The 24,227-nt window shown below is 42.7% G+C and overlaps 1 protein-coding gene across 2 annotated transcripts; it reads right to left on the reverse strand.

Annotated features, from left to right (window-relative positions):
- Positions 1-488: 488 nt before the first annotated feature.
- Positions 489-22,407, reverse strand: fxr2 (FMR1 autosomal homolog 2). Of its 2 annotated transcripts, none has more exons than XM_084924574.1 (17): positions 21,674-22,407; positions 18,352-18,404; positions 12,812-12,905; positions 11,424-11,495; positions 10,166-10,314; positions 9,908-10,001; positions 8,724-8,840; positions 8,461-8,631; positions 7,242-7,320; positions 7,015-7,124; positions 6,464-6,550; positions 5,069-5,285; positions 4,758-4,937; positions 4,099-4,290; positions 3,873-3,977; positions 3,682-3,770; positions 489-3,197 (listed from the first exon to the last, which is right to left on the reverse strand). In XM_084924574.1, the coding sequence occupies exons 1-17, from the start codon at positions 21,722-21,724 to the stop codon at positions 3,087-3,089; spliced, it is 1,971 nt and encodes a 656-aa protein (XP_084780700.1). In that variant the 5' UTR covers positions 21,725-22,407; the 3' UTR covers positions 489-3,086. The 2 variants fall into 2 exon arrangements, with proteins under 2 accessions (XP_084780700.1, XP_084780699.1); XM_084924573.1 differs by having other exon boundaries at positions 6,967-7,124.
- Between the last annotated feature and the right edge of the window lie 1,820 nt (positions 22,408-24,227).

A 24,227-nucleotide genomic window follows, 5' to 3' on the forward strand; every position in this document is an offset into this window, starting at 1 on the left:
TAACAGGAAGACGCCTCCAGGAGAAGACCAGGCTCAGAGAGGGTTGACTATCTGCCATGAACGGTTGGTAGAGTTGAACAAAGGTCTTAAATCCCTTTAAAAATCTGTTCTTTCAGGTGCAAAAATGGTTCTTTGAAAGATTTTCCTCACATCTAAATAAACCTCACTATGCTTATTTACTCCTAAAAGATTTTTATTTATTTTTTTAATGAAAAGAGGGGAGGGGGTGTGTGAGATAATGGCCAACCAAATACTGGAAATAACAGACGATGCTTCTTTAAATTCAAAATAGGCTTGCTTAAAATAGCCTGGGACAAATTTAACACTGCAGTAGGAACAGTTATATCATCCATAATTTTTCTTTTTAAAACTCAGAAGACACCATTGTGATCATCCCCTAATTATTAGACTGAAGTACACTCGCATCAACATAACATCCTAATCTAATGTGGTTTGTTCTGTATATGTTAAAAAGAAAAAAAAATGTATACCAAACAATGAAAAGTCCTTTATTGCCATCAGAACATGAGTGAGAAAACCAGAGACAAAATCTGACAGAGTGAGGAGTCGACTGTACAACCAGCATCCACGCAGACGCACGTGCGCGCACGCACACACACGCAGCAGTCTTTCAACAGGACGCGAGGGATACAGATACATTAGGGAATACAGTACTCACACAATGAGGTATAAAGGTAAACACAAACATACCACGCAAGGCTTCATCCTCCACTCGCACACATGCAACTGAACCAAGGTACAAATACTCAAGTGTTCGATCATCCTCTAAAAACACAACATACAGGTGAGCAGAAATGTAAAACAGCAGCATCTGGGTCATCTTGAGTCAACCACACTCCCATTCGTCTGTCTCTCAAAACCTTTGGTCATGTGGATGCTTGCTTGTCATGCACAATGTCGCCCTTTGTAATTTCACAATTTAACACTTTTGAAACTCTGAAAACTTGTAAGTAAAAGGAACCGGTCCCTTCCTGACTCGTACCCGCCAACAGAGTGTGTGTGGGGGGTTGGGGGTCTGGGCAGATATATAAGTATTGGAGGGGGAGAGAGAAAAAAAAAGAAAAATCAGTCACAAATAGTTCTTTTTCCTCTCTTCATGGTAGAGTTTCTACGTTAGTTGGACATTCAGTGTGTACATTAGCAGCAATTCTAGTGAATGAAACAATGGCTTTGTAAGTCAGATTAACAACACCCCTTTTTTCCTCATGCACAGGACAGGCACCACCTACTACTCGAATGGCCATGCAAGTTAGAAAAATAGACTGCAAACTCACAAGACAAGAGAAATCAAAGTTCATCTCCACAGAAGAGGTTGATTTCACTTCAGTTTTTTATTTCATATTTTCTACGATGTGGAAAGAGCAACAAAAAGAACTTGAGAGCGACAACCAAGACAACAGTAACAACATGAGCAGAGAGCCGCTGAGGTTTTCGAGTCCGTCTCTTACTCCGTATGCCGAAAACAAAGAAAAAAACAATAAAAAATTACCCCAAACCGCCAGGTACAAAAGACGGACAACCTCGCTCGCTCAGAGTTTTTCGGTCCTCTACCTTTGCACTACGCGGGCGACCACGCCGACCTGGTGTGTGTGTACCTGTAAATGTGGGCCTGTGTGTCGTGTGGCTCTCATGTCATTTTAAGCTGTCCCGTTCCCACAGTCTGCAGTCTCCAGGCTCTCCCCACCCCTTCCCACGTCACTAGCAGCACCCGTCCCAGAAAAGGTGGTCGCGCTCCCTCCCCCCCCTTCGTGTGCGTCTGGAGCTGTGCACTGCAGTGGTTTTAATCAAGACACTAAGTGTGGCTGGAAGCTAGCGCCGCCACCCCTCTGACACAGAAAGAGGCACGGTGTAGTTCTCTCTAAGTCGAAATCTTAACAGTTCAAGTGTGCGGTCGGTCTGGTCTCAGCCCATCCTGTTTGCGGGGCTGCACCGGGGTGCCGGCCCTGGAACAATTCCAAGGACCTGAAACAGGCGAGAGGAGGAAGAGACACATGGCGTGACAACGCCCCTCGGGGCTACGTTGGGTTTTCCCCACGTCATCCGCTCTCAGTTTAAAATTTTTGTTGTTGCCAAATGTCTCAACTGTTCACACACAGACAGACACACGCGCCGACCCCACTCCTCTTCCATTCCCCCACACTTGCCTCCCCTAACGCCGTCCGTTCTACGCGGAATGAGAACAAGCGCCTTGAATTTCGCGTTTGGCACCAGATTGAATTTTCCTCACATCGGCCACCCACTCTGTTTCTGCATCCTCTTTTTTTTGTTTTTGTTTTTCCTCATCACTCCCTCACAGATCTGTTCTCTCCTTCAAACCAAAACCAGAAAGAAAAAAAAAACCTGGAAGAAGAACTCTCATTTTCTTCCCCTCAAAAACAAACTTAATGGAAAAAAAAAAAACTCAAGTTTTTTTTTTTTTTTTATGTGTTTATATATATATATTTGTTTTTCAAATTCAAGGCACAATGTCTATCTGTATTCCAATCCGTCTTCACTCCCAGGTTCAGTGTGCGAACATGGCGTCACATGAGTCGGACTGTCTGCTCATACAGCTTTACATCTCTCCTGTGTGCACTTTAAACACCGTTATAAAGAGATGCGTCTGTTTTGGTTGAGAGCGACCGCCGAGTCGAAACCAGTGATAAACAATGAACAAAATTAACATTAACAGAAATAAAGACAAACAGTTCAAAACAAACAACAAAAAAAAAACAAAAAAAAAAAAACAAAAACGTCTCGTCCTGTTTCTCGTGTTTCAGTATTTTTAAAAATCAAGTCATATCCACCAGCTCTTTTTTGGCAAGCTAGTTGTTTTTTTCCTCTTTTTTTTCTTTTAAATAAGCACTAAGTACTGATAGATAGGATAGCATACACCGTTAACGTGTGGTTTTAAGTAGATGCGTTTGTCGTTTTTTTGTACTTTTTCACTCTCGTAGTATGAACTCAGGTATTTTGTCAGGTACTTTTTCACTCATCTGTTTAAGGTTTAAGTTAATGCAAGCAGGGACAGAGTTTGCCATGGAGTCTTGCTCTAGACTTGGGTTCGCAAGGGTTCGCTCGTCTCTTTATGAGACCCCGTTGACCAAGGTCAGGGTCTCGCTGGCCGAGGTCAATCCTTTGCTGGGGGAACGCTTCGAGGGCGTTCGCTCTTCCTTCTTGGCGGTGGTGCCGTTCTCCTGCGGGTGCAAAACGTAGATCAAAGTGAGAATTGTCACTGAGCTAAAGCTGAGATCACTGCCTTGTTTACCACAGAATTAGATCATTTTTCTGCAAGCAGGAGGGGAACAAGGTATAACTGCTTTTTTAAGTACATAATAGCTGCCCTCACCCTGAGTGCTTCATCTCATGAACAAGCTAAAACTCCAGTAGCCCTTGTTCTGCTCTGCTGCCTTGGTGAACGTAGCGTTAAGAAAGAAAGGCGACAACCAATGCTGTGAGAGATTATCTCTGAGGGGCGTTTTAGTTTCTACCATGGCAGCAAAAGCAAAGATAGCCTGGCTAAGTTCAGCCTGCTCTGTGAGAGGAACTGTCCCCTGGTGAATCAATCACCTCATTCACTTAGAATGAACGCAAATGACAAAATGAACTGCAAAATGTAGCTGATATATAACCGAAACATCGGGGGGGGGGAATACTGTCTGTGCATATGTCAGCTTGTACCTTGGGCTCAGGGCCAGCGTGGTTTTCCTTCTGGGGCAGGTTCTGTCTGCTCTGGGACTCGGCGCGGGATATGTAGTCAGCAACAGTCACTGGAAACATTGAAGTCTGTTAGCTAGAACAGCAGCTGGGTGTGTGTTCATTCTGAAAGTGGAAAGTAAAATAGCTAAACTAGTAAAAGGACAGCAACTCACCACTTTCTGGCTGTCTGTCACGGCTGGTTGAACCTCCCTCTGGGCGGTTGCCACGGTTACGGCGGCGGCGGCTTCGGTTGCGGCGCTGAGGCCGGGCTTCTTCATCTAACAGTCAAATTAGAAAATGTAGATCATCTCCCTCCAAAAGTTTCGGATTTCTGCTCGACTAACCACGAACGCACGGCAACAAGTTTCAACAAGGAGAACGCAACACCGCAACTCTCACCTAGTCCGTTCTCACTCGGGCCGGCCTGGCTGTCCGACTCTGCAGCTGCGTCCATGACACTGGGCTCCTGGTCGTTCCGGCGGCGGCGGGATCGTCTGCGGCGGTCTCCCATGCCTTCACTGATGTCTGCATCAGCCAGCTCTCCTTCACCCTCCAGCAGGGAGTATGGATTACTGTCTGGGTCCTTCAGTACTGTTCAGGTGACAAAACAATAGTTTAACACTTGTGTATCGTTTCTTCCATTTAATGACTGCAGTTTTAACATAACGACCTGCAGTAAAACTTTTCTGACTGAAGGATATAGCTTAGAGGTTTTTCAGGTTTTTCTCTTCACTTCATTAAGAGGACCACACCTTTCAGGCTCAATTACAAAAAGGTGCTTGCCTGCTGCTTCTCGGAAAATCTTCAGTAGCTGCTTGCACCAAAAATACATTTGGTTTCTTAATCTTAAAGTTCTTATATAGACTGTTACTAAGGTGGATGTTCATGTTAAACTTAGCAGTCATAAATAAAGAAGTCAGCTCAAGTAAGCTGCAAGCTCGGGCAAGCTCAGGCTTCAGACAGCTGTAAAGAGAAGAAAATTGTTTTTCCCATTCTTTGTTATGATCTTTTGGGAGAAAAGGGATGCCATATGTGTCATTAGGAACAAAGAGGGCTACCTGAGCTGATTGAGTTCGAAGGCTTGGATCCGGGCCCTCCGCGACCTCGTCCTGAGTTGGATCCTCGGCCCCTACCACCCCGTCGGGATCCCCTCTCATCGTTGCCTATTCCACGGGGCCTCTGGTCTCGCTCGGTGAGGTCCTCTGGCTCAGAGGCATTGGACAGTTCAGAGTTTGTGCCTGCATTAGGTAGACAATCAAATAAAAAAATGTTTTTAATTATTTCATGACTGAATCTTATGTTGTACTATTACTGTATTGTCTTATTACAACCGCACGTTAAAGTCAAATTTGAACTCTTTAACTCTCACCATATCCGGAGTACTGGCTGTTGGAGGCCCTTCGCCCTCTGCCGCGGCCCCCGTAGGTTCGAGTGTGGAGTGAATTGGTGCTTTCATCTGTCAGGTAGCCTTTCTCTCGATCAACACCAGGGCCCCCAGTTCGGCCGGTAGGCGCGCGGTACCCAACCCCGATCTGACGGAGCTGCTCGTCAATCTGCAGGCGCTCAAGGCGCAGCTGCTCCACCTCCTACAGGTCGGGGACAAATTGCATTTAAGAGCCTGTTCCGCGAACAGAAAGGACTCAAGAGTCCACTCACACGAGATTATTCTGTTGGGCCTAAAGCTCCCATCAGCTGTGGGCCTTGCCTTGCTTTGGTTCTCTTAATAAGCCTACCGCTCACCACTAGGTGGCAGCAATTGGTGAAGTTCAACCTGAGCATTCTCACAGAACACCCACTTGTGTTCACCTAGTGATTCTTAACAGATGGACCGGCTGACTGCGATAAACATTAATTTATAGTCGAGGGTTGAATAAGCAGCTGTATCTGTCACACAGACACAGGCATGCCTGCCATCACTTTACACTTTTAGAAATGCACCCCCCCCCTCCACTTACTAAATCTCTAAAGGATAACAAAGAGCTCCACAGTCTGCTTGCTCACATGTTCTCAGTTAGTTTGAGTCACAGATGCCGAGTGGTTTTGCAGAGATTGTCCAGTTGGTTGGATCTCTGTATCATCTTGCTGGAGAGGATACCACATAAGCAACAGCCAATAAACCGATAACCTCTCCCACAGCCCTCTAATAAAACAACTTGAGAGCAGGGATAAACTTAAAGGTATCAGTTTATCAAATTTGATGACACCTTCAATAAATTAAAAGCTTTTTTTTTTAAATAGTAGATGAGTGGGCAGTGGTGACTAATGGCAGTTTAGAAGTGGGTGATCTAGAGGAGGATTTGGTGGGGAGAGGGGTCTCAGTTCACGGTGTGACAGCTGTCTCCACCAATGACAGCTGAACCTCAAGGGAGGTGTGAAGGAAGTGAGGGGTGACAGGAGGGGGTCTGATGTTATTTTTGAACACTGAGGGTCCAGATAGCTGGTAATCTATACTCAGGCATACTCTCCACCCCATCCCGTAGAGAGGAGCTATTTATAAAAGCACATGAGGTAAGGGCAAAATAAGGAGCTCTCAGCAGCTTTCCTCATGTGGAGCTGGAAAGTGGAGAGACAGGTGACCGATACACACCTACTCCACGTTCCCAAAGAAGAAATAATTGTTGTGGGATGAACACATGTATTCAAATCAAGTCGAGGTGGCAGGGACAGAAAATACACTGCTTTTATCTTTTTCTGTCACAAAAAAAAAGACAAAAAACAAAAAGCAGTGGTGCCATCTACTGGTAAAAATGGAAGACTGACAAACCTGGAGATAGGACACGTGGTACTCCAACAGAGCCTGAGCGTTGCTGATGTTCTCCTTGGTTCCCACAAATACAAAGGGAACCATGCCCTGAAACAACAGCAGAGAGGAGGAGGAATTAAAAGCTGAAGGTCTTTTTTTTTCCCTTAAAGAAAGGAAACAGATAATCATCACTTTAAACAATAAGCAACTGAAGAGCAACTATATACTTAAATTGCACACTCAACAGGAGCATACCAACCCATCAGACAACAGATGGCTAACCAGCCCAGTATAACATATATGCTGTGCAGTGGGCTGTGTGTGGAAAGCAAAGCAAACTCTGTGACAAAACAAGATACAAAGCAGCAGCAGAACGAACAGAGTCAAAGCAGACAGCACATGGGACGCTTGCACGCTGCTGCAGTTAAGTAGCTTTTCTGATTGGAGAGACGAGGGAAGGGGGATGGTGGAGGGTTGGGGAGGTTATAGGAGGGTCTGGGAGAGCAGCCGATCGGTCCATTCACCTCTTTGCTGCTGGCAGTGTCGTCCCTGCCAGCCCCCTGCCTGCCTACCTCCTCGCGGGGAAGCTTTTTGTCGTTGTCTCCCTCGATCCTGACACGGACCACGCCCGACTTGTCCACAATCTCCTGGATGACTTTACCGTTTTTGCCGATGACTTTGCCTGCGCAACGGGGAAAGCGGAAAGGGTGAAAGAATGTTCCAATCAGGAATATGGTGTGGTGATGAAGCAGAATGTCAGCAGCAAAATGAACTCAGGAATGTTATGTTGTTCACTCACCTACAAGGTTCCTGGGTACCTGAAAGTAGTCTTCCTTGAACTCGAGATACTCTCTGGCCTGCTTCACTGCCTCTGGGGTCTGTAACAACACAAACAATGCAGTATACGGCACATAAGAACCAAAATGAAAGTATGCACAGCAAAAATTTTTATTCCGTTTCAGTGCATTATTCTGCACTAAAAAAAGAATTTTAAAAAATCTGATATTTTTTTTAAGTAACCGTGGCCCTTATGAAGTTTCAATTTTATTTATACAGCACTAAATCACATCAACAGGTGTCTCTACCCTACAGTAATACAGAGAAAAATCCCACGAATCAAATGACTCCTTTTCAACAACCACTTGGCAACAGTGGGAAGGAAAGACTCCCTTTTAACAGGAAGAACCCTCCTACAGAACCAGGCTCAGAGAGGTGCAGCATTCTACTGTGACCGGTTGAATGTCGGGGGGGAAGACAGACACACTGTGGAAGCGGTGCTGCTCTAGCCAGGACTCTGACAGCTTTGCTCAGACTCAGATGTTTGCAGTACTTCTGCATTTATCCGTTCGTTGTAAGCTAGCGAGTTCTCATTAACTACTGCCTGCTGTGCTACCCTCTCTCATTCAATAACAGCCACATGCACAAGTCTAGTGACCAAATATACAATCTAAAAAGTTAGTGCTTAATGCAACTCTCACATTAATTAGATAAAGTAATTAAAATATGTTTCATTATTATTATGCATGTTTTTAAATTATTATCTCCAGTGGCTTCTGGGGCAGGCGGGGGTGACTGGCAACGGGAGTTTAAGACCAAAGTCCAAATCTGAACACAGACTTTGACATGCAGGCAGTTTAGTTTCTCTGCATTTCTACGCACTGGCAAAAACTGTGAGGAGTCAATATTCTCAATCCATCACTCATAATCTTATGTTTTAAGACATCCCTACAACCAATAAATCACCTCATGTCGCTAATTAGCCTATAATTGCCATCTCACACTGGCAACAGCCTGAATGGATCAACTGAATTGTTATTCCATTGATCCAATCAGGATTAAAGTTTTAAAATAGTAAAAGAGAACCAAACAAATGTTATGGTTTCAGTGCTTCAGTTGATATTTGCCCACCTACATTCACTAACAGTGAACTGTCAGTGCTGTATGTAAAAAAGGATCATTTGTTTTCTCCTGCTTGCTTCTCCAAAAACAGCAGCAGAAAGCCTCCTTAACCAGCGTACCTCTCCATAGATCCTGAACGTGCAGCTTTCCTCCTCCAGCTCGATCGCTGTAACACCAGGCACCTTCCTCGCTTGCTGGATGTTGGCACCGTGGGAGCCGATGGCGAGGCCCATCAGGTCCTCCCTGACCCTCACCTCCTCTTGGTACGCCGATGCTAACTGCTTACTTGTCTAAGAGAGGGGAAACGCAAGGTTGCTTGCCAAGATGCATGGCTACGATTTAAATGATCAGGGAGACACATGTAGTTGACAGAATGTATTACCTCCAAATGTTTGGTGGCTTCTTCATTGCGGGACATTAGCATAAGCTTGGTACGGATGCTCCGGAAATGCATGTCGCTCAGAAGAGCTGCACGCTTTACTGTGGTTTCATTTGTGGACTGAAGACACAACATAAGACACACAAGGCAACAAAGGTTCAGAATCAGGTAAACCAATACAACAAAAGCCATAACTGACTAAAGACGATCCAGACAGAACAGACATTCAATGCCCAGAGCAAGAAATGCTTTGAAAAACATGTTACTAAACCACAACAGACAGTCATCTGGGACGTGTAGTGCATGAACCCCTTATTAGAGAGCCCTGAACTGAAATTTGGGTTAATTCTACAGCAGTAAAGATGGTGGTAGAAGTCAAACTTCAAGGAGAGGGAAATTAAAAAAAAAAAAAAAAAAAAAAAAAGGTTTTTAAAAGTTTATTTTGGGCCGAAAGCTTCACATTTTTAAGTGGCTTTTATCAGAGTTCTCTAGCAGGTCCATAGATGTTTTTTTTAATTGAGATAATACTTTAAAATAACTGCCCAAATAAAGCATTGCAGAATGGCTGCTGTGTGGCCAGACTTTTTTCTGGTAAAGCTATTCAACTCTAGCAAATTTATAAGACTTAAGGTCTTTGCAATTTAGGATTCATACTTCTCTTTATTGACCACAATCCAAAGCACTGCTAAAATGCTCTTTCTGGAGCTGAAATGTAAACTCTTTGCCATCACTATGACACAGTTGTAGTTGAATTATTCCATGATTCAAATATCTCTACGCTGGGACCAAGCATCCAGGAGTTTGGATTTTAAGATGTTTTTAAAAATTAGTCATGTAGTGAGCTCGACTTAAAAACTTACTTTCAGGTGATCTCTTATATTTCTTAAATACAGAAGCATTAGCAGAAGTATACAGTCCTATAGCCTTTACAAACATTTGTGAATGAATGTCTACACACTCAGTCACAAAGTAGCAGTGTGTGTATACGGTACAGTACTTTTGTGCATATTATGTTAGCAGCATTATCTGGATTCACATCTCTTCGTCTGTCTGCCTTCCCTGATGTTCACATTTGCGAGTGAGATTTTTTGCTGCTGCTTTGCATCATTTCTTCACGTGATGACATAAAACAAGGCCATTAACTTGATCAGGAGGTGTCTGCTGAAGTGTGTGTTCAGAGTACTAACCAGCACGATGAGCTCATGTGTTTGGGCACTGTAGAAGATGCAGTTGGCTCCGATTGCTTTCCTGAAGTCTTTGTGAATGTTGTCGTTTGCACAGCTGTCGATAAAACAATCCAGAGCAGGGTCGATCTCGTTATTCGTTTGGCAGCACTGAATCATCATTACACACATGATTGCTGACAACATATGAGAACTCTAAGGGAGCAAAGTGCTTGGATGTGTAGAGGCATGAGTGAGGGATTGTTTATATGCAGGACTCACATGTCCCTCAGGTCTTCTGGGACGGGGATGGGGATCTTGTGGAAGGTGTTTCGAGAGGCAGGGCTGTTGGGGTTTAGAGGCCTGATGCGCTCTGACGTGACTATCTCGTTGTACGTGGCGTCGCACGCCGCATATTCGATCACATAGAACTGAAAACAACACAGGAGATACAGATTTTTAATAAAGTAGACAAAAACACAGATATATAAAGCTCCGATGGAGTCAAAGATGTCTCGAGATGCATCTCTGCGTCTTGCTGCTAATAAAACTACACTCTGTTGCTACTTTCTTCTATTTCATATACATAAAATCAAGTGAAAGAAGATGCATGAGAGTAAAGATACAGAAAAACACGACAAGTAGTGCAGAAAGAGTGCAGCAGCAAGACCAACACTGCACACTCCACGCTCAAAGGACTGAATTAAAGCCATCAGTCAATGCTAGACATTCCTGCAGGCTCTTATCAGACTGCTCCAAATAACAGCAATACAGCAGCAGCAGCTCCCTTGGCACATTAGCCCTGCATAGCTGTCCTTTCCATATCCCACTGACCCACTATTCAACCTGCAGCTGGTGACTGAGAGTCAGAGCTCCTTGTAATTATCTGAAAAATTTTAAAAAGACTGGTCCCGTGCAAATCCACTTTGACACAATAGGTCAGGGTGCAGAAGACACACAGAGTGAACGGGACAGGTAATTTGAATGTACAATGTCAGAGTCGATTAGGACAAACTCTTTGGGCCCATTACCCAGCAGCACTTCTTACTACTGGCCTATATTTATTTTACACACAGCATACTGCAGTACTCAGAGCTCCATAAAGACTTACTGGCAGTACAGCCAGAGGCAAAGTGAAAGACGACTGCTTACTGATTAATAAACAGAGAGGAAGCTGACCTAGGTGGATTCTATCACCGCTGCGTGATATCGTCTTCTCAATTATGATAGTTCCTTTCAGCTGAACAGCTCAGTGAAAGCCTCAGGAACTTAGAACCAGGAAGTAACTATTGAGTTTTCAACATATCCACAAAACAAAGATCAGGCTGGATTAAAAGAACAACTGTGTATTAAAATGTACTGAAGTGTTGTCTAATGATGGGCAGACGTTCAAACAGGGCTTGAAACTCAAAGGTAGAGGATATGTTATACATACTAGTCACTCTTGCTTTATTATATAAGAGCAGGAAATATAATTTCAGTTTGTGTGTTTACCTACTTATCTCACTTGTTCAAAGATTTACTCTCAGCAAACACTTACTTCTCCCTTCATCATTCTGACCCGCGCCAGCCACCAGCCGCATGGCTCCTGTTCGTTGGCCCTGGAGTAAACCTGGAGAGACAGCGAATAAAAGCTGAACCACAGACAAAAGACAGAAACACGCTCATCCACTTTAAAATAAAAACAAACTGACTAAAAATCTAATAAATAAATAAAAAGCATCACCTTGAAAAGAGAGAATGAAGCTGTTTGACTTTGAATGGGACTAATTTAACCCAAGACACCTCAGGTATTAGTTTAGTGGTTAGTAAAAAACTTAACGAAACACTTGTATGAACAGCTCCCATATTATGTGGATTCCACAGCTTTGATTGCCATGGTCCCAACTTTAAACGATTTTTGGCACACCTTAAAAAAAACCTCCTCAAAACTGTTGCAACGAGACATTTCTGGTACTTTTTATCTAGAGCCACGTGTCCTTAAACTTGCATTTCCATGAAAACAAAAACAAAACTAATGCTAAATAGATGCAGATGAGAGGTCTCCACGACTGGGACGTGTTTCAGTTATGGAGACATCTCAAAACAAAATCGAATGCAACACTTAAATGATCTGCAGGGTCCTCAGATCTCAGTCAGGATTGTTAAACTCACATTAGTGACAAAAATTCAATTTTAACTATGTCACTCTGTAAGAAGCGTGTGGGCTGGATCTATGCTATCGTTTTAGAAATGCTTTTTAAGTCCTTCGTAAAAGACTGCAGACCAAACCATGTTTATAAAAGCCTGAACACAACACATCATTTAAACAGTTCCTTGATGGATAAGCACATATTCAACAGTCCAATAAACTCTGCCACACAGTTTTTGATGCTTTTTATACAACTTCCTGTTTGTTACTGTTAAATGATTCCAGCTAGCGGTTTAACTTTGGAAGGAACTGCTTCTTTCATTGGCTGTTAGAGAAATGGTCAAAAACACTTTTATTGGGTCTGAATACAACATCACCCACAGCAATAGAAACACGTATGCACAGATTTTATATACAGTGTGTTTTAGATGTGACCTGTAAAGTATTTAATCACTATATCAAGATCCATGATTCAAACTTCAGGCTTTTTAAATGAGCCTCAGGAACTCAGGTCATGTCTGAAATCACTGGGTGTATAGCAGACTATGTGATAACATACATCACATAACATAAACTGTAAGTACTTCCAATTAATAATGTGGAAAAAAAGTATATGTGATCTAAAATGTGTACCTATCAAAGACTTCAGAATTTTCCAGGATTTTTGAAACGACGGGCGAAAAGTATCGGCGAATAATTTTCTGACTGTCGGAGTGAAAAACAAGGCCTTGAGACATAAGGTTGGAAAATGTATGTGTATGAGCTGAGTCAGACATATGCAAAGAGCCAGGCCTCACCTCCACCTCCTCTCCTTCACCAATTTCCTTGTGATAGTCGGCTGGAGGAGGCAACCGCACGTCGCTGAAGGGCAACTGTCTCTCTGGCTGCCAGCTGTGAAGGAGACAAAACACTTGTCAACCTACCGACAATCACAGGTAAATGAAACGCTGTTGGCTGAAGCTCTTCTAAGTCACGTCACACTCGGATTGTAATGGTATGGGTACATATTACCCACTCGCTGTTGTGTAGCACATTTATAGACATAATAACAATAACAGTTTTAAAGGTTCATTAGGCTTAATGAGGAAGCCCAGGGACCGTGGCTGGTCAGTAAGTGGAAAAGTTGTCATTTTACACTCAAGAATTTGAAAATGACTCAGAAGCAGAAAAGTGAAAGACTTGCAAAAACTAAAGCTTGAGATTCATATACAGTATATAGCAGCTCATTCAGTTTGATCTCTCAACTAAGTTTTTATAGGACTTTTCTTTTGAGAGCTTCCATCCTCCTTTGTGTTTTGTTTTGGTTTTGGTGGGTGGAGCTTTTATAGAAAGTAGCAACGTGCTTTAACATCTATGACAAAACAAACCAAAGGCATACAAATATCTTGAAGTTTAAATTTTTATCCTCTACAGTCACCCCAGGACAAAGAGTATCAAGACTTGTTGTTCGTGTTTGTGTAATAGAACAACATAAGTACAAAATCCAGCTGTACTATACTTGAACTACAACAAACCAACCAAACCACACTCACCAGCCACTCTCTTTGATACACCTTGCTAATATTGGGTTAGACTCCCTGACACAAGGCAGGATGGGATCCATCCTTTTGCTTATGTCCTACCAAATCCAAGACTCCTCCATCTTGGACTCCTCCGCAGTGATTTTCCAATTTTCTCTAATCTGCCATTGGTCAGCTTGTGCTAACTGCAGCCTCAGTTTCCTGTTCTTAGCTGGCAGGAGTTGCACCTGGTGTGGTCTTCTGCTGCTGTAGCCTGTGTGCTTCAAGGTTCATCAGGTTATGCCATTCTGCATACCTTGCTTGAACAAGCAGTTATTACTAGTTACTGTTGCCATTCTATTGTTGTGTAACACTCTGGCCATTGTCTTCTGATTTCAACAAAGCATTTTCACCCAAAGGCCTCTTGCACCGGGACGAGCAGGGCGAATGGCCGGATTTGAGTCTGACCCGTGGCCCTTTGCCACATGTCTTCCCCTTTCTCCTTTCGCTCCCTCCCTCCGCTTTCCTGTCACTCTTCACTGCTCTGTCCAGTAAGGCTGAAAAAGGCCACACACAAAAAAAAACCCAAAACCCAAACAAAACAAAAAACCTCGTGCATTGGGTCACTGAATATTTACTTTTTCTGACCAGTCTCTGTAAAGCCTAGAGATGGCTGTGAGGAATATACCAGTAGAGGAGCAGTTTGTGAAATGCTCAGAAGAGCCCATCCAGCACAAACTAGGGCTGTGCGATATGACCAAAATCTCATATCCCGATATAAGACATCTATTGTCCCGATAACGATATAAATCACAAAATTTTCTGTAAATTCTGTGAATCTCGGGCAGCTCGACTTGCGTGAAGTGTTTCCAGCTGGGCGTCGTGTACCTGGAGTCGAGTGTTTTAACTGATGCATGAAACTATACATTTTTAGACATAAGTAATAACAGCCGCCGTTTTCTTTGTATTTATTACACGGCGTGCTGCGGGGAAAGCCTGTTCTAACGTTTGAGTCTAAGGTTTATTTTTTAGCACCTGACGGCTCTTTTTTGCTTCTCATCCGTAAATATTCTGCATACTATTTCACGTGATTCAGTTTATTTTGAAAAGTCTCAACAGGATCTTGAGCTTTATTGTGAAAGGTTTATGTGGAAAATAAACAAGCAGACACGCGAGGGTTTTACCGTCGTTGTTGCTAACGACAACACATAAAAACAGTCGCTTGTCCGTCCGTAGTGTGGTTATATTAAATATAAGAGAAAGAGAGAACTTTAAGAAATTTATATAGCCACTACAGTGACCATCAAAACGATGAAAAAAATATTGCCGTAAACAGTTTATTTTGCGACACCACGAAACAAACGATAGCGTAAAATGAAACGATAGACGTTTTTATATCGTCATACGATATATATCGTTATATCGAACAGCCCATCCAGCACAAACCATGTTAAAAATCACTTAAATCACCTTTCATCTCCCATTCAAACGCTCAAACTTCACCAGGTTACCTGACAAAGTCTAAATGCCTATATAAATTTACTTGCTGCCATGTAATTGGCCAATTAGATATCTGTTAATGAGAAGCTGAAGAGATGCATCTAACAGAGTGGGTGGTTACTGTACAAAATGCTGATGCTTCCATACACTGATAGAATAACTGTGCACGTGTCCTTGCTTACGCAGGTTCTCGCCGGGAGATCCCTTTTTTCACACCATTGGAAATAAAAACAGAGTTAATGTTGCACGTGTCAGATCAGGAACTCTGACAAGAGACTTATCAAGCACTTCACTTCCTGGTTAAATAAAGTTTTTAAAAAAATAATAGTCTATTTCATCTTTATCAACTGCACAATTGATTTTGCCTTTATGTGTGATAAACAGAGAAACAAATATTCATTCAGTCCAGTCCATTGAAAGGCTTGCAGCTGTGAACGCCACTCTATTAAAGCAGAAACCTTTCAGATTAAGAAAGGTTAGAGTCCAGATTTTTGTAAGGCTTTCAGTTATTCTAAATTCAATTAAAAAATAACCTCACTTTCTTTGAGTTAGACGCATAGGGTATTTGACTTGTGTGGTTCACTCGTTGGCTTGGAACATCTCGAACTGTTAACCTGCACAGAATTTCGCTACCTTGGCTCCCAAGATGCCAAAACAAAGAAGTTATCTAAAAGCCGCTGGTTTATAAAGCCTTGATGGGTTGACGGCTAAAGCTTGACTTAAGACTTCTGTCAAAAAAACAAAAACAAAAAAACAATCTGCATCTTAACTTCTATAGTAACCGGAAACTCCTTTTATGCCTACATCGCAACCTCCCATGCCATTCAAGTTGTGGTATGCATCGACCCGATGTGTAGTTAATTTCTCACGAGGTGCACGTCAGGTTAGGTAAAAAGTTGTGGTGGAGGGTTAATGGTACAGGTTACGACGTAGATCTGACGCAGACGTATAATTCACATGTAAGGAACATTTCAGTTGCTACATTATGAACCATACAGACTTTGCAGGTCATCGAGGGCCAGTTTCATTTATGCTCAGTCAAAATTAAACATGGAGATGCAGTGTTTAGTTTTTATGCCGAACAAATCATCAATGACCTCCCAGAAACTGCAGGTCTGCTGCAACTCAGACCTTTCAAATCAAGCCTGAGGCACTTTGTTTACCACTATTAAATAAATTAATAACTAACTTCTTAAACTGTGCTTTACCTTTACTCCTTTTCTAATTGTTTTATTGGTTAAATTTAAACCATAAATTTAATTATAAGTGCCCTTACACCGTCTCATGCTTCTCAACTTAGCTCATACTGTTACATTTTATATGAAGTACTTCTGATTGCCTTGTGGCTCAAATGTGTTGTAAACTTAAACTTGAAACACTTGGTTGAATAGTTTGATATTTTCATCAATTTTGCCTCCCCATTCATTCTGTTGGTAGATAGCAGACAGCAAAGTGCATCTGCTTTAAGCAACCAAGTCACGATTTTCAGTGCAAATTTAAATCAGTCAATATCAGAACAAAAAATATTTTCCACTAACCAAGTCTTAATTCTTTTTGAGACCTTTGATGGATTTACATAAGACCTTTTGCTTCTATTAAAGATTTATTTTTAGATTGATGAATTCATTGCCTTTTAGAATAAGGACCCTTCAAAATGAGTCGTCTTTTTTTAACATTTATATTCTAATGACAAACAACAGAAAATGACATAAAAAAAAACAAACAAAAAAAAAAAAACTTATTCCGGGCTTCTCATTGATTTTCTTTCACAACCAAATTGTGGTGACCCCAAATGGGTCTCATCTAGGGATGGGTATCGAAACCCAGTTCTTGTTGAGAACCGGTTCCCACTGTTTCAATTCCTTGGAATTGTTTGCCATTTTTGCAAACGATTCCCTTATCGATTCCAGTCGTCCCGAATGACGTCACCACGTTGCGGAGCGTCATTTACCTGGCAGGAAACATGGTACCTAAGCGGCTCAAACACTCAAAAGTTTGGTTATACTTTACGAGAACGGATGACAACGGGGCTACTTGCAAAGTAGATATTTCATTTAAGGGAGGAAACACTACGAATATGCAAAAGACACGCGATAACCTTAAATGAATGTCGTGTTTTTAATTCCGCTCCGGACTCGTGAATCTCAACCCAGCAGCAGCGGTAACGTTTGCACGTCCTCTCCCGTTAATGCGGCAGGTAAATAATCAACAACAGTGCATATTATGTTAGCGCGATCTGCCTTATCACAAAACCTGCCATTACTGTGCATTTAGGTGACCATGATGAGAGAAACAGACAGAGTCTGGCTGGCTCAGATGCTGGCAGTTGTCGCTGCAGTCTACAGGTAGCGTCTCCTTTCAGGCCAGGATAGACGAATGTCACCGAGCAGTGACTAAGTTTGTGGTAAAAGGCTTGCACCTATTTGCCACGGCAGATGCCCCCGATTTTCAGTAAGTGAATGTGTTTAATTGTAGGCAGTGACATTACTGGATATTCTTGTGTAATTGCTACAGAATAATTTATGTTATACTTTGTTATTGCTACAGAAGAATATTTATTTTATTATTTTACATTTACAATTTTTTTTCCTGGGGACCCTGTGACACCCCATTGAAGAGCCGTAGGCTGTGGATCTCTTAAGATCTCACTGTTGGGTTTGTAAGGCCATGTTACTCCTAAATTTCTATCTTGTTCGAAGAGAAGATATAAAACAAAGTTCTAAGCTGTTCGACCTTAGTGTTCTCCTTTTTTTAAAAAGAATCGATAAGAGAATCAATAAAGAATCGAATCGTTAAACAGAATCGAAAATGGAATCGGAATCGTGAAAATCTTATCAATACCCATCCCTAGTCTCATCTTTCACTATAGGCCAAAAACGTGTACAGTTCATTCACCATCTTATACAACCAGCTGCTCCAACACCTATGTGTGCTCAGGGAAAGTAAAAGGAGAAGGAAGGAAGGAAGGATCCCAAAAATGACACAGGCCACCCTGTTGCCACCCCTCCCGAAGCACATACCATGGGTCACTATTTTTAGGAGCTCCCTGATCTACACGCTGAGCCAAGTAGATAAAGAGGGACGAGTTGGGTGGTGGAAGGGTGGTAGAAGGGGACAGTAGGTGGGGCTTGGAATATAGGAAAGCATGCCACCAGGGTGGTGGTGCGAGAGGTGGGGGTTAGAGCAGGAGGTGAAAAAACTGTTAGAGACATGTATGGACAGCTGCATGCCAAACACAGGTGCTGAATAGGACAATTTTTGATGCCTTGCAACATCCTAAACCAGGCATACTGCAGCTAAGGCTAAACAGGAGAGGTGCACAGGAAGAGCATACTTACTTGTTTTCAAACACAATTGTGAGCGAGTCTTCGTGGACATCTTTGATATAACCCTAAAAGACAAAAGAGAGAGAATTTTTATTCCCATGAATGCACAACAGAAAGACAGAGATGGGTGGGGCTGTGAGCATTTGATTTATTTTTTTTTTTGTGTGCATGTAAACAACACAGGCGGCTGTGAGCAATGTTAGACTGATACTGTGACTGGAAATACAAAAGGGAAAAAAAGCGCATCTTGGGCTTTTTTAGAAGCCAAGACATCACATCGCTGACACAATTCTCTGGCTGTGAATTCTGTGTTGGATAAAGTGACGAGGAACACTGACTCCTCCTGACAGCACAGACAGCCGGGAAATCTCTCACACACACGCTCACTCCCTCTCTCTCACACATACACACACACGCGCAAACAACAACAGAATTAAAATCCAGAAGCGAGCCCTCTTCACTGTGTGTTTGTGTGTGTGAGATTTAAAGACAATTTTACACAGGACTGTTCAAATGAGTGCGTGTACAGGCATCCGGGCCAGCCTATAGGGGACAATCATTTGCCTGCCCATTACGAGAGATCACTTGAACCTACTACTCGTCCATCATGGCTGTCCACAGATCTGTCTCAGCATGCCATAAATTTTAAGCAACCTACTCCCCATTTGTGGTGTGGGTGTGTCACGTCTCTCAGTGTGACACGACCATATATGGGACAGAGGGGTTGTACAAGTATTCTTGATGGTTTGTACTGTAGGGGGTGGGGATTCACCTGCTGGAAAGATGCTAATGTTGAACTGAACCTGGATAAAATCAATGTTTAGACACGAGGGAGATCCTGATGCTCCAAAATACTGAGGTATAAATTTATACCTCAGTATTTTGTTTCTCATTGATTATGAATTAAAAACAAAAATACCTATCAAAAAAACCTAATTTAAGTATAAATTTCAAGATTCATTTTTATTTCAAAGTTTGCCCTTTGATCCTTTCTGTTTCAAGTTTCCCTACAGCTAGATGGTCAGGTCACTGTTGCAGCAGTTTGATGTCATCCGGCTATAGGACAAAATCCAACCCTGCTGACTTAGACTGCAGCAAACGGTGACATAGTTCTGGTTCTGGTGTTGGAGGGGCATCTTTCACCAGTACCTGCTACACTGTAGCTCATCAAGGCTGCAGAAGAGAAATTAAGAAAACCTTCTCTACCTTAAATCCAAGACGACACAGCTGTGGTCTAGTTAAGTTAAGACAATTGCTGGAGATGCAACTGATTTGTGCTCCATTATTTACTGTCACAAAGTATGTATAGCATTAATTATTAAATAATTTAACAAAGTGTGGGTGTGCGCCCTGGGTACGGAAATGCTGAGAACACATAAGCTCCACACGGGAATCATGATACAGGAAGACAGAAACATGATACCACATTAAACTTTTCTAAAGCCACTTTGGTTTTGATTGCATAGATGTCACACCATTTTTATTTTTTATTTTTTTGCAGTCTACTCTCAGATATTAATGCTAACCACCACTGCCTCAGTTTTCAGAAGGTCCTGGTTAGCATTCACACCATCCATCCCTCTATACTATACATCGACGCAGGGTTCCATTGGCCTTTATCACAGAAGTCAGCAATGCCAACCGATCGGAGTTAAAAAGTAATCACCCTTCAGTTTCCACAGGTCACATGTGGTGAGACAGCTGTGTGCATGCTCTGTCAGGTTAACTGCCCTTACACAAGGCACTGCTAGGTTTGTACTACAGTTGCCCGTGTCCACACCTTAGGCCAGCACACACATGTGGTCACTAAGACCATTTGGAGAAAAGATGCCAGGTCTGCAACATTCCTCTCACAGATTTTTCAATATAACCAGCCACTGATCAGACTCGGCTTATAATGAAATATAAATAGATGAAAAGAAGGCAGTTTAATGCACAAGCTTCGGTGACGTAGGAAAAAAGGGAATGTCACAATTTTTAAAAATTAGTCTTCTCAGTTTTCCCATTGTGTTTTCTGCTGCAAAAGAAACCATATAGAGTGCCACTTTCCTGACACTTTAATAAACATGATGCCCATTCATAGCAAAACAGAAAACAATAAAGTGGTAACGGGGTGAATGGTGGTGGAATTGAATAAAATCCTTTTATACCCATGTGCCAATCACGACAGGAAAGGAGGAAAGTAGCAAAGCTTTCACCCCACTCACCTCCATCAAGGGCAAAAATATACACTAAAGAGAATCGCAGCTATGTGTCAATGACATCCGCCGAAAGAGCTGTGAAATAATGGACACAGCAGAGTTTCGTGGAAAGTGTTTGACGCCAGAGCCAAACTGTCACCCCGTAAAACAGAACAACAGGTGAGGCAGCATGAGGAGGGTAAATATAGGGTCATCACTACCCCACCATGTGCTCGACCGGCCAGCTGAAAGGTTGAGGAAAAAAAAAGACTGAAGACACAGGCAAAGAAATGGGCTATCTAAAAAGCTGAATCAAAGATGTTCTCTAAAACTAGACAGAGGTGGTGAGGGTGAGTAGGGTTTATTTCCCTATCGCCCAAAACGGTTTCTCCTCAGTCTGAAGCTGTCCCTTAAACCTTACAATCTCTCTCTCTCACAGACCCAAACCTGTGAGCCTAACCACTTAAGACATCTGAGAAAAAAAACAAAACATACTTGATAGTATAGTTTGGCTGCCATCTTAATGTTACGTCGTAAACAAGCTGTGACACAGCAACAACAAAGACCTGAAGTCATGTGTCTGCATGTGAAAGTGATCTTTCTGTTTAAAATCGGGCAGAATTGAAACCAAAAGCGTCAGTCAGGGCAATAAACATGAGACACGCCGTACAGCGCTGTAGCTGAAACCTGGGCTGGGCTACAAAGCAATTATGAAGAATGTGAGCTTTGATGTAGCATCACATCACACTTGCACGTAGGAGCTGCACAACAGCTGTCTGATCAGCAGCTCGCTGCCCTTTTTAAATGTTTCCATCCAGGGTTTCATTAGCGGACCTGCCGTGTGTCGCTTCAAAACTGTTTACAGCGTGTTTTCACGCTGCCATGTGATAAAAAGAAAATGAACACACATAGGCCATGCATGGTGATGTCAAGTGTGCCTAGCCCAACTGCTAGCTACGGCTAGCTGCCTACCCCACAATGGCCAGCCCTAATTGAACGCAAAACCATCCCTGTTCGTCAGGAGTGGACCCACGCTAGCATTAGCAGAGTACCAGTTAGCGAGAGCTGAGCTCAGAAGAGCGAAACCTAACGTTTTGAGAAGGAAACAAAACTTTAACTGGGACAGCTAGAAACTACGTTTGTAACCTGGTTACCTTGTAGAAGGCCCCGTTCGAGCCGCGAACTTCCACGGCCAGCCCGTCCATACTTGTCGGTAGATCCCCACGGCTGTGCTTGTCTGTAGCCGCTGTGACTCCCTGCGAGTCCGGTAGCGTTACCACCCCCAGCTTCGCCGGCCCCTCGCCGCTACCCGGCCGCTTGTGGATTTCCAGTGTTTCGGGTGGAGGAAGAGGGGCAGAGGTGATGGGGTTGGGAGGTTGGGTGTGATGGTGTCAACTAATGCAACGCAGACGCCGTCTCCAGCACCAGTGAGGAGGAACCGCTCTCTGTTTTTGTCTCAGTGTCGGATTTGATTGCCGCGACCTAAAAGGGACCGCCACGAGCGATGGCGAGGTCTCGACGTGCGCGAGGAGAAACGAGCTAATAATGCTACCGCTGAGGATGCTAGCTGATGGGCAATTAGCTGGGAGGCTAGCTATCAACACCTTGATCCCGTCTGTTTTCAGGGATGCTAGTAGGCTAACATTTGATAGCCCGGCTGCGTTTGCCTGGCTGTGCGTGTGGCGCAGTCGCTGCGTTGAAAAAATTCTTTTCACAGAAGTCGTCACCGGGGGTCGCTTCTTCGGTCTATGGTGTAATTTTTCAGCGACGTTTGTTTCCCAAAAAAAAGCATTCGTGATGCACTAGCGCCCGGCGATTCCTTACTCCAACTACCCGTTCCCTCAACACACACACACGCCGATAGAGTGAATCAGAGAGGGACTGAATGACCTCGAACACCCCACCCCTCTACACGGAGACCCACCTACCGGGAAGTCCAACGTTATAATTGGCCGAAGTAGCTGTCGGTTACCTTTAGCTTTCATTAATTGGTCAAGCGAATAAGGGCTGGGCTATAAGCGCAACCAATCACACCCATAGAGTCGCATCCCAGCACAATCCATTGGTTTTATCCCTTGTCAGTTACAATTTTACTCGAATTGACTGGCTCCCATGTCTAAATTTGCCCACTCATTGATGAGTGAGGACCACTAGTTATTGTGTAAACAGCAGTAGAGTGAAGTTACTATTTGTGGACCATTCAAAGTTACATTACTCTGTAGAAACAGCCACATTGAGACTGTAAACGCAAACCTTTCCGTCCAGTGGAGATCCACAAAGTTTAAAGCTGGCTAACGCTTACTGGGAGAGAAGTACACGCAGTGTTGGCAAATCTTAGGTAAGAAATCCTTCACTGAGAAGACCAGATATGGACAGGGACTGTTGCGAGGAAACAGCTGCGAGAAGCAAACATGAGAAGTCAGAGTTCACGTGGAAAAGACACGCTACAAGAATTGTATTGTGCAGCCCCATATGTACATATAATATGTATGGAAGAGAAACTGATAAATACAGGGGCTGATGTAGCCTGTAAAGACTTGACAGGCCCAATAAAAGAATAAATAAATAAATAACCTACTTTAACAATGGTGAACATACTGGGTTTTATTGCCTTTAAATAAACAGGGCAGTGTGCGCCATAGTCCTGCCAATCACCCCCTGCTAGTAATGTTCTGCTTGACATGTAGAAGGATATTTCCACGTCTTTGAATCCATTTTCTTTGCTGTATAATCAAAAACAGAAAAGGCAAGCAGGAGAAATCCCACAGCCAAAAATTCCTAAATTTAGTGTAATGTAAAAACTTGATTGTCATTTATTAAAGCACAACGAGACATCTGCTTCTAATATCATCTCTCCTTGGAGGTTCAAAGCGATGTTAGTTCCGCTGCCAGAAACCGCCGTGGTGCAAGGTGATCATACAAGCCCAGGGCACGAAAACAAAATCATCCTAAGGACGAGGAGACTGACAGCCAGCATGAAAACATGAGAGCCCCATCTCTGTCCAATGAACACCCTCTCCACCTAACTTGCAGCACATAGTTGATCATATATAATTTGACCATATACACATACTTTGAGTCATTTATTGATTTTACTCCCCAACATCGAGCTATAAGAGTCAAAGCACATTTTGATTATTCGTGAATTTTATTAACTGCTTGTTCAAGGAAAGCCCAGAGACACAGCAGTGCATGCCTTATCCTCTGTCATATGGTTGTGAAATACCTGTTTGTAGATGGATAAGATGCTAATTATAAGGAACACAGGGAAAGAGAACCCAGAGGTCCGACACAGGAGACAAAGCAAAAGTCCAACATCTTTAATCGGAGGTTATGCAGTCAGATACAGGCAGATAGTGAAGCAAACAAATCAAGTGAGCAGTAAGCAAAAAGTGAAGATTAAAAATCAATTTAAAAAAAACAAATGAACAAGAAATGAACTAAAAACGTGATACAATTAAAAGTACAACAGGAAAATTGGAAATAAAAAGAATATTGAGGAGCAAAGGACACAAAAAGAAGAGGAAAAAGAAAGAGAATATTCTGATAGTGTCATAATGGCCAAATACGTTCTTTAGCTTCTAGTTGTTGTTACTGTAATTGTTGTTTAACAACAACAAACATTCAGTTTTATCTTAAGCCATATCACTTTATTAATATTAATGTCAAAGGACATTTAGTTGTTAATGGGAAAAGATTAAAATCTCG

This window comes from Perissodus microlepis, chromosome 3, assembly GCF_051167445.1.
Source record: "Perissodus microlepis isolate ML-2025 ecotype Zambia chromosome 3, ASM5116744v1, whole genome shotgun sequence".
NCBI classification, from domain to species: Eukaryota; Metazoa; Chordata; class Actinopteri; order Cichliformes; family Cichlidae; genus Perissodus; species Perissodus microlepis.

What these genes read in the sequence shown, in the direction of transcription:
- fxr2 (XM_084924573.1), bottom strand. Translation starts at nt 21,724, where the DNA reads ATGGACGGGCTGGCCGTGGAAGTTCGCGGCTCGAACGGGGCCTTCTAC. An exon ending in CGTTCAGGATCTATGGAGAG is followed by an intron (nt 7,321 to 8,460) that starts GTACGCTGGTTA and finishes GTGTTGTTACAG; the next exon opens with ACCCCAGAGGCAGTGAAGCA. An exon ending in GGTACCCAGGAACCTTGTAG is followed by an intron (nt 7,125 to 7,241) that starts GTGAGTGAACAA and finishes CCCGTTGCGCAG; the next exon opens with GCAAAGTCATCGGCAAAAAC.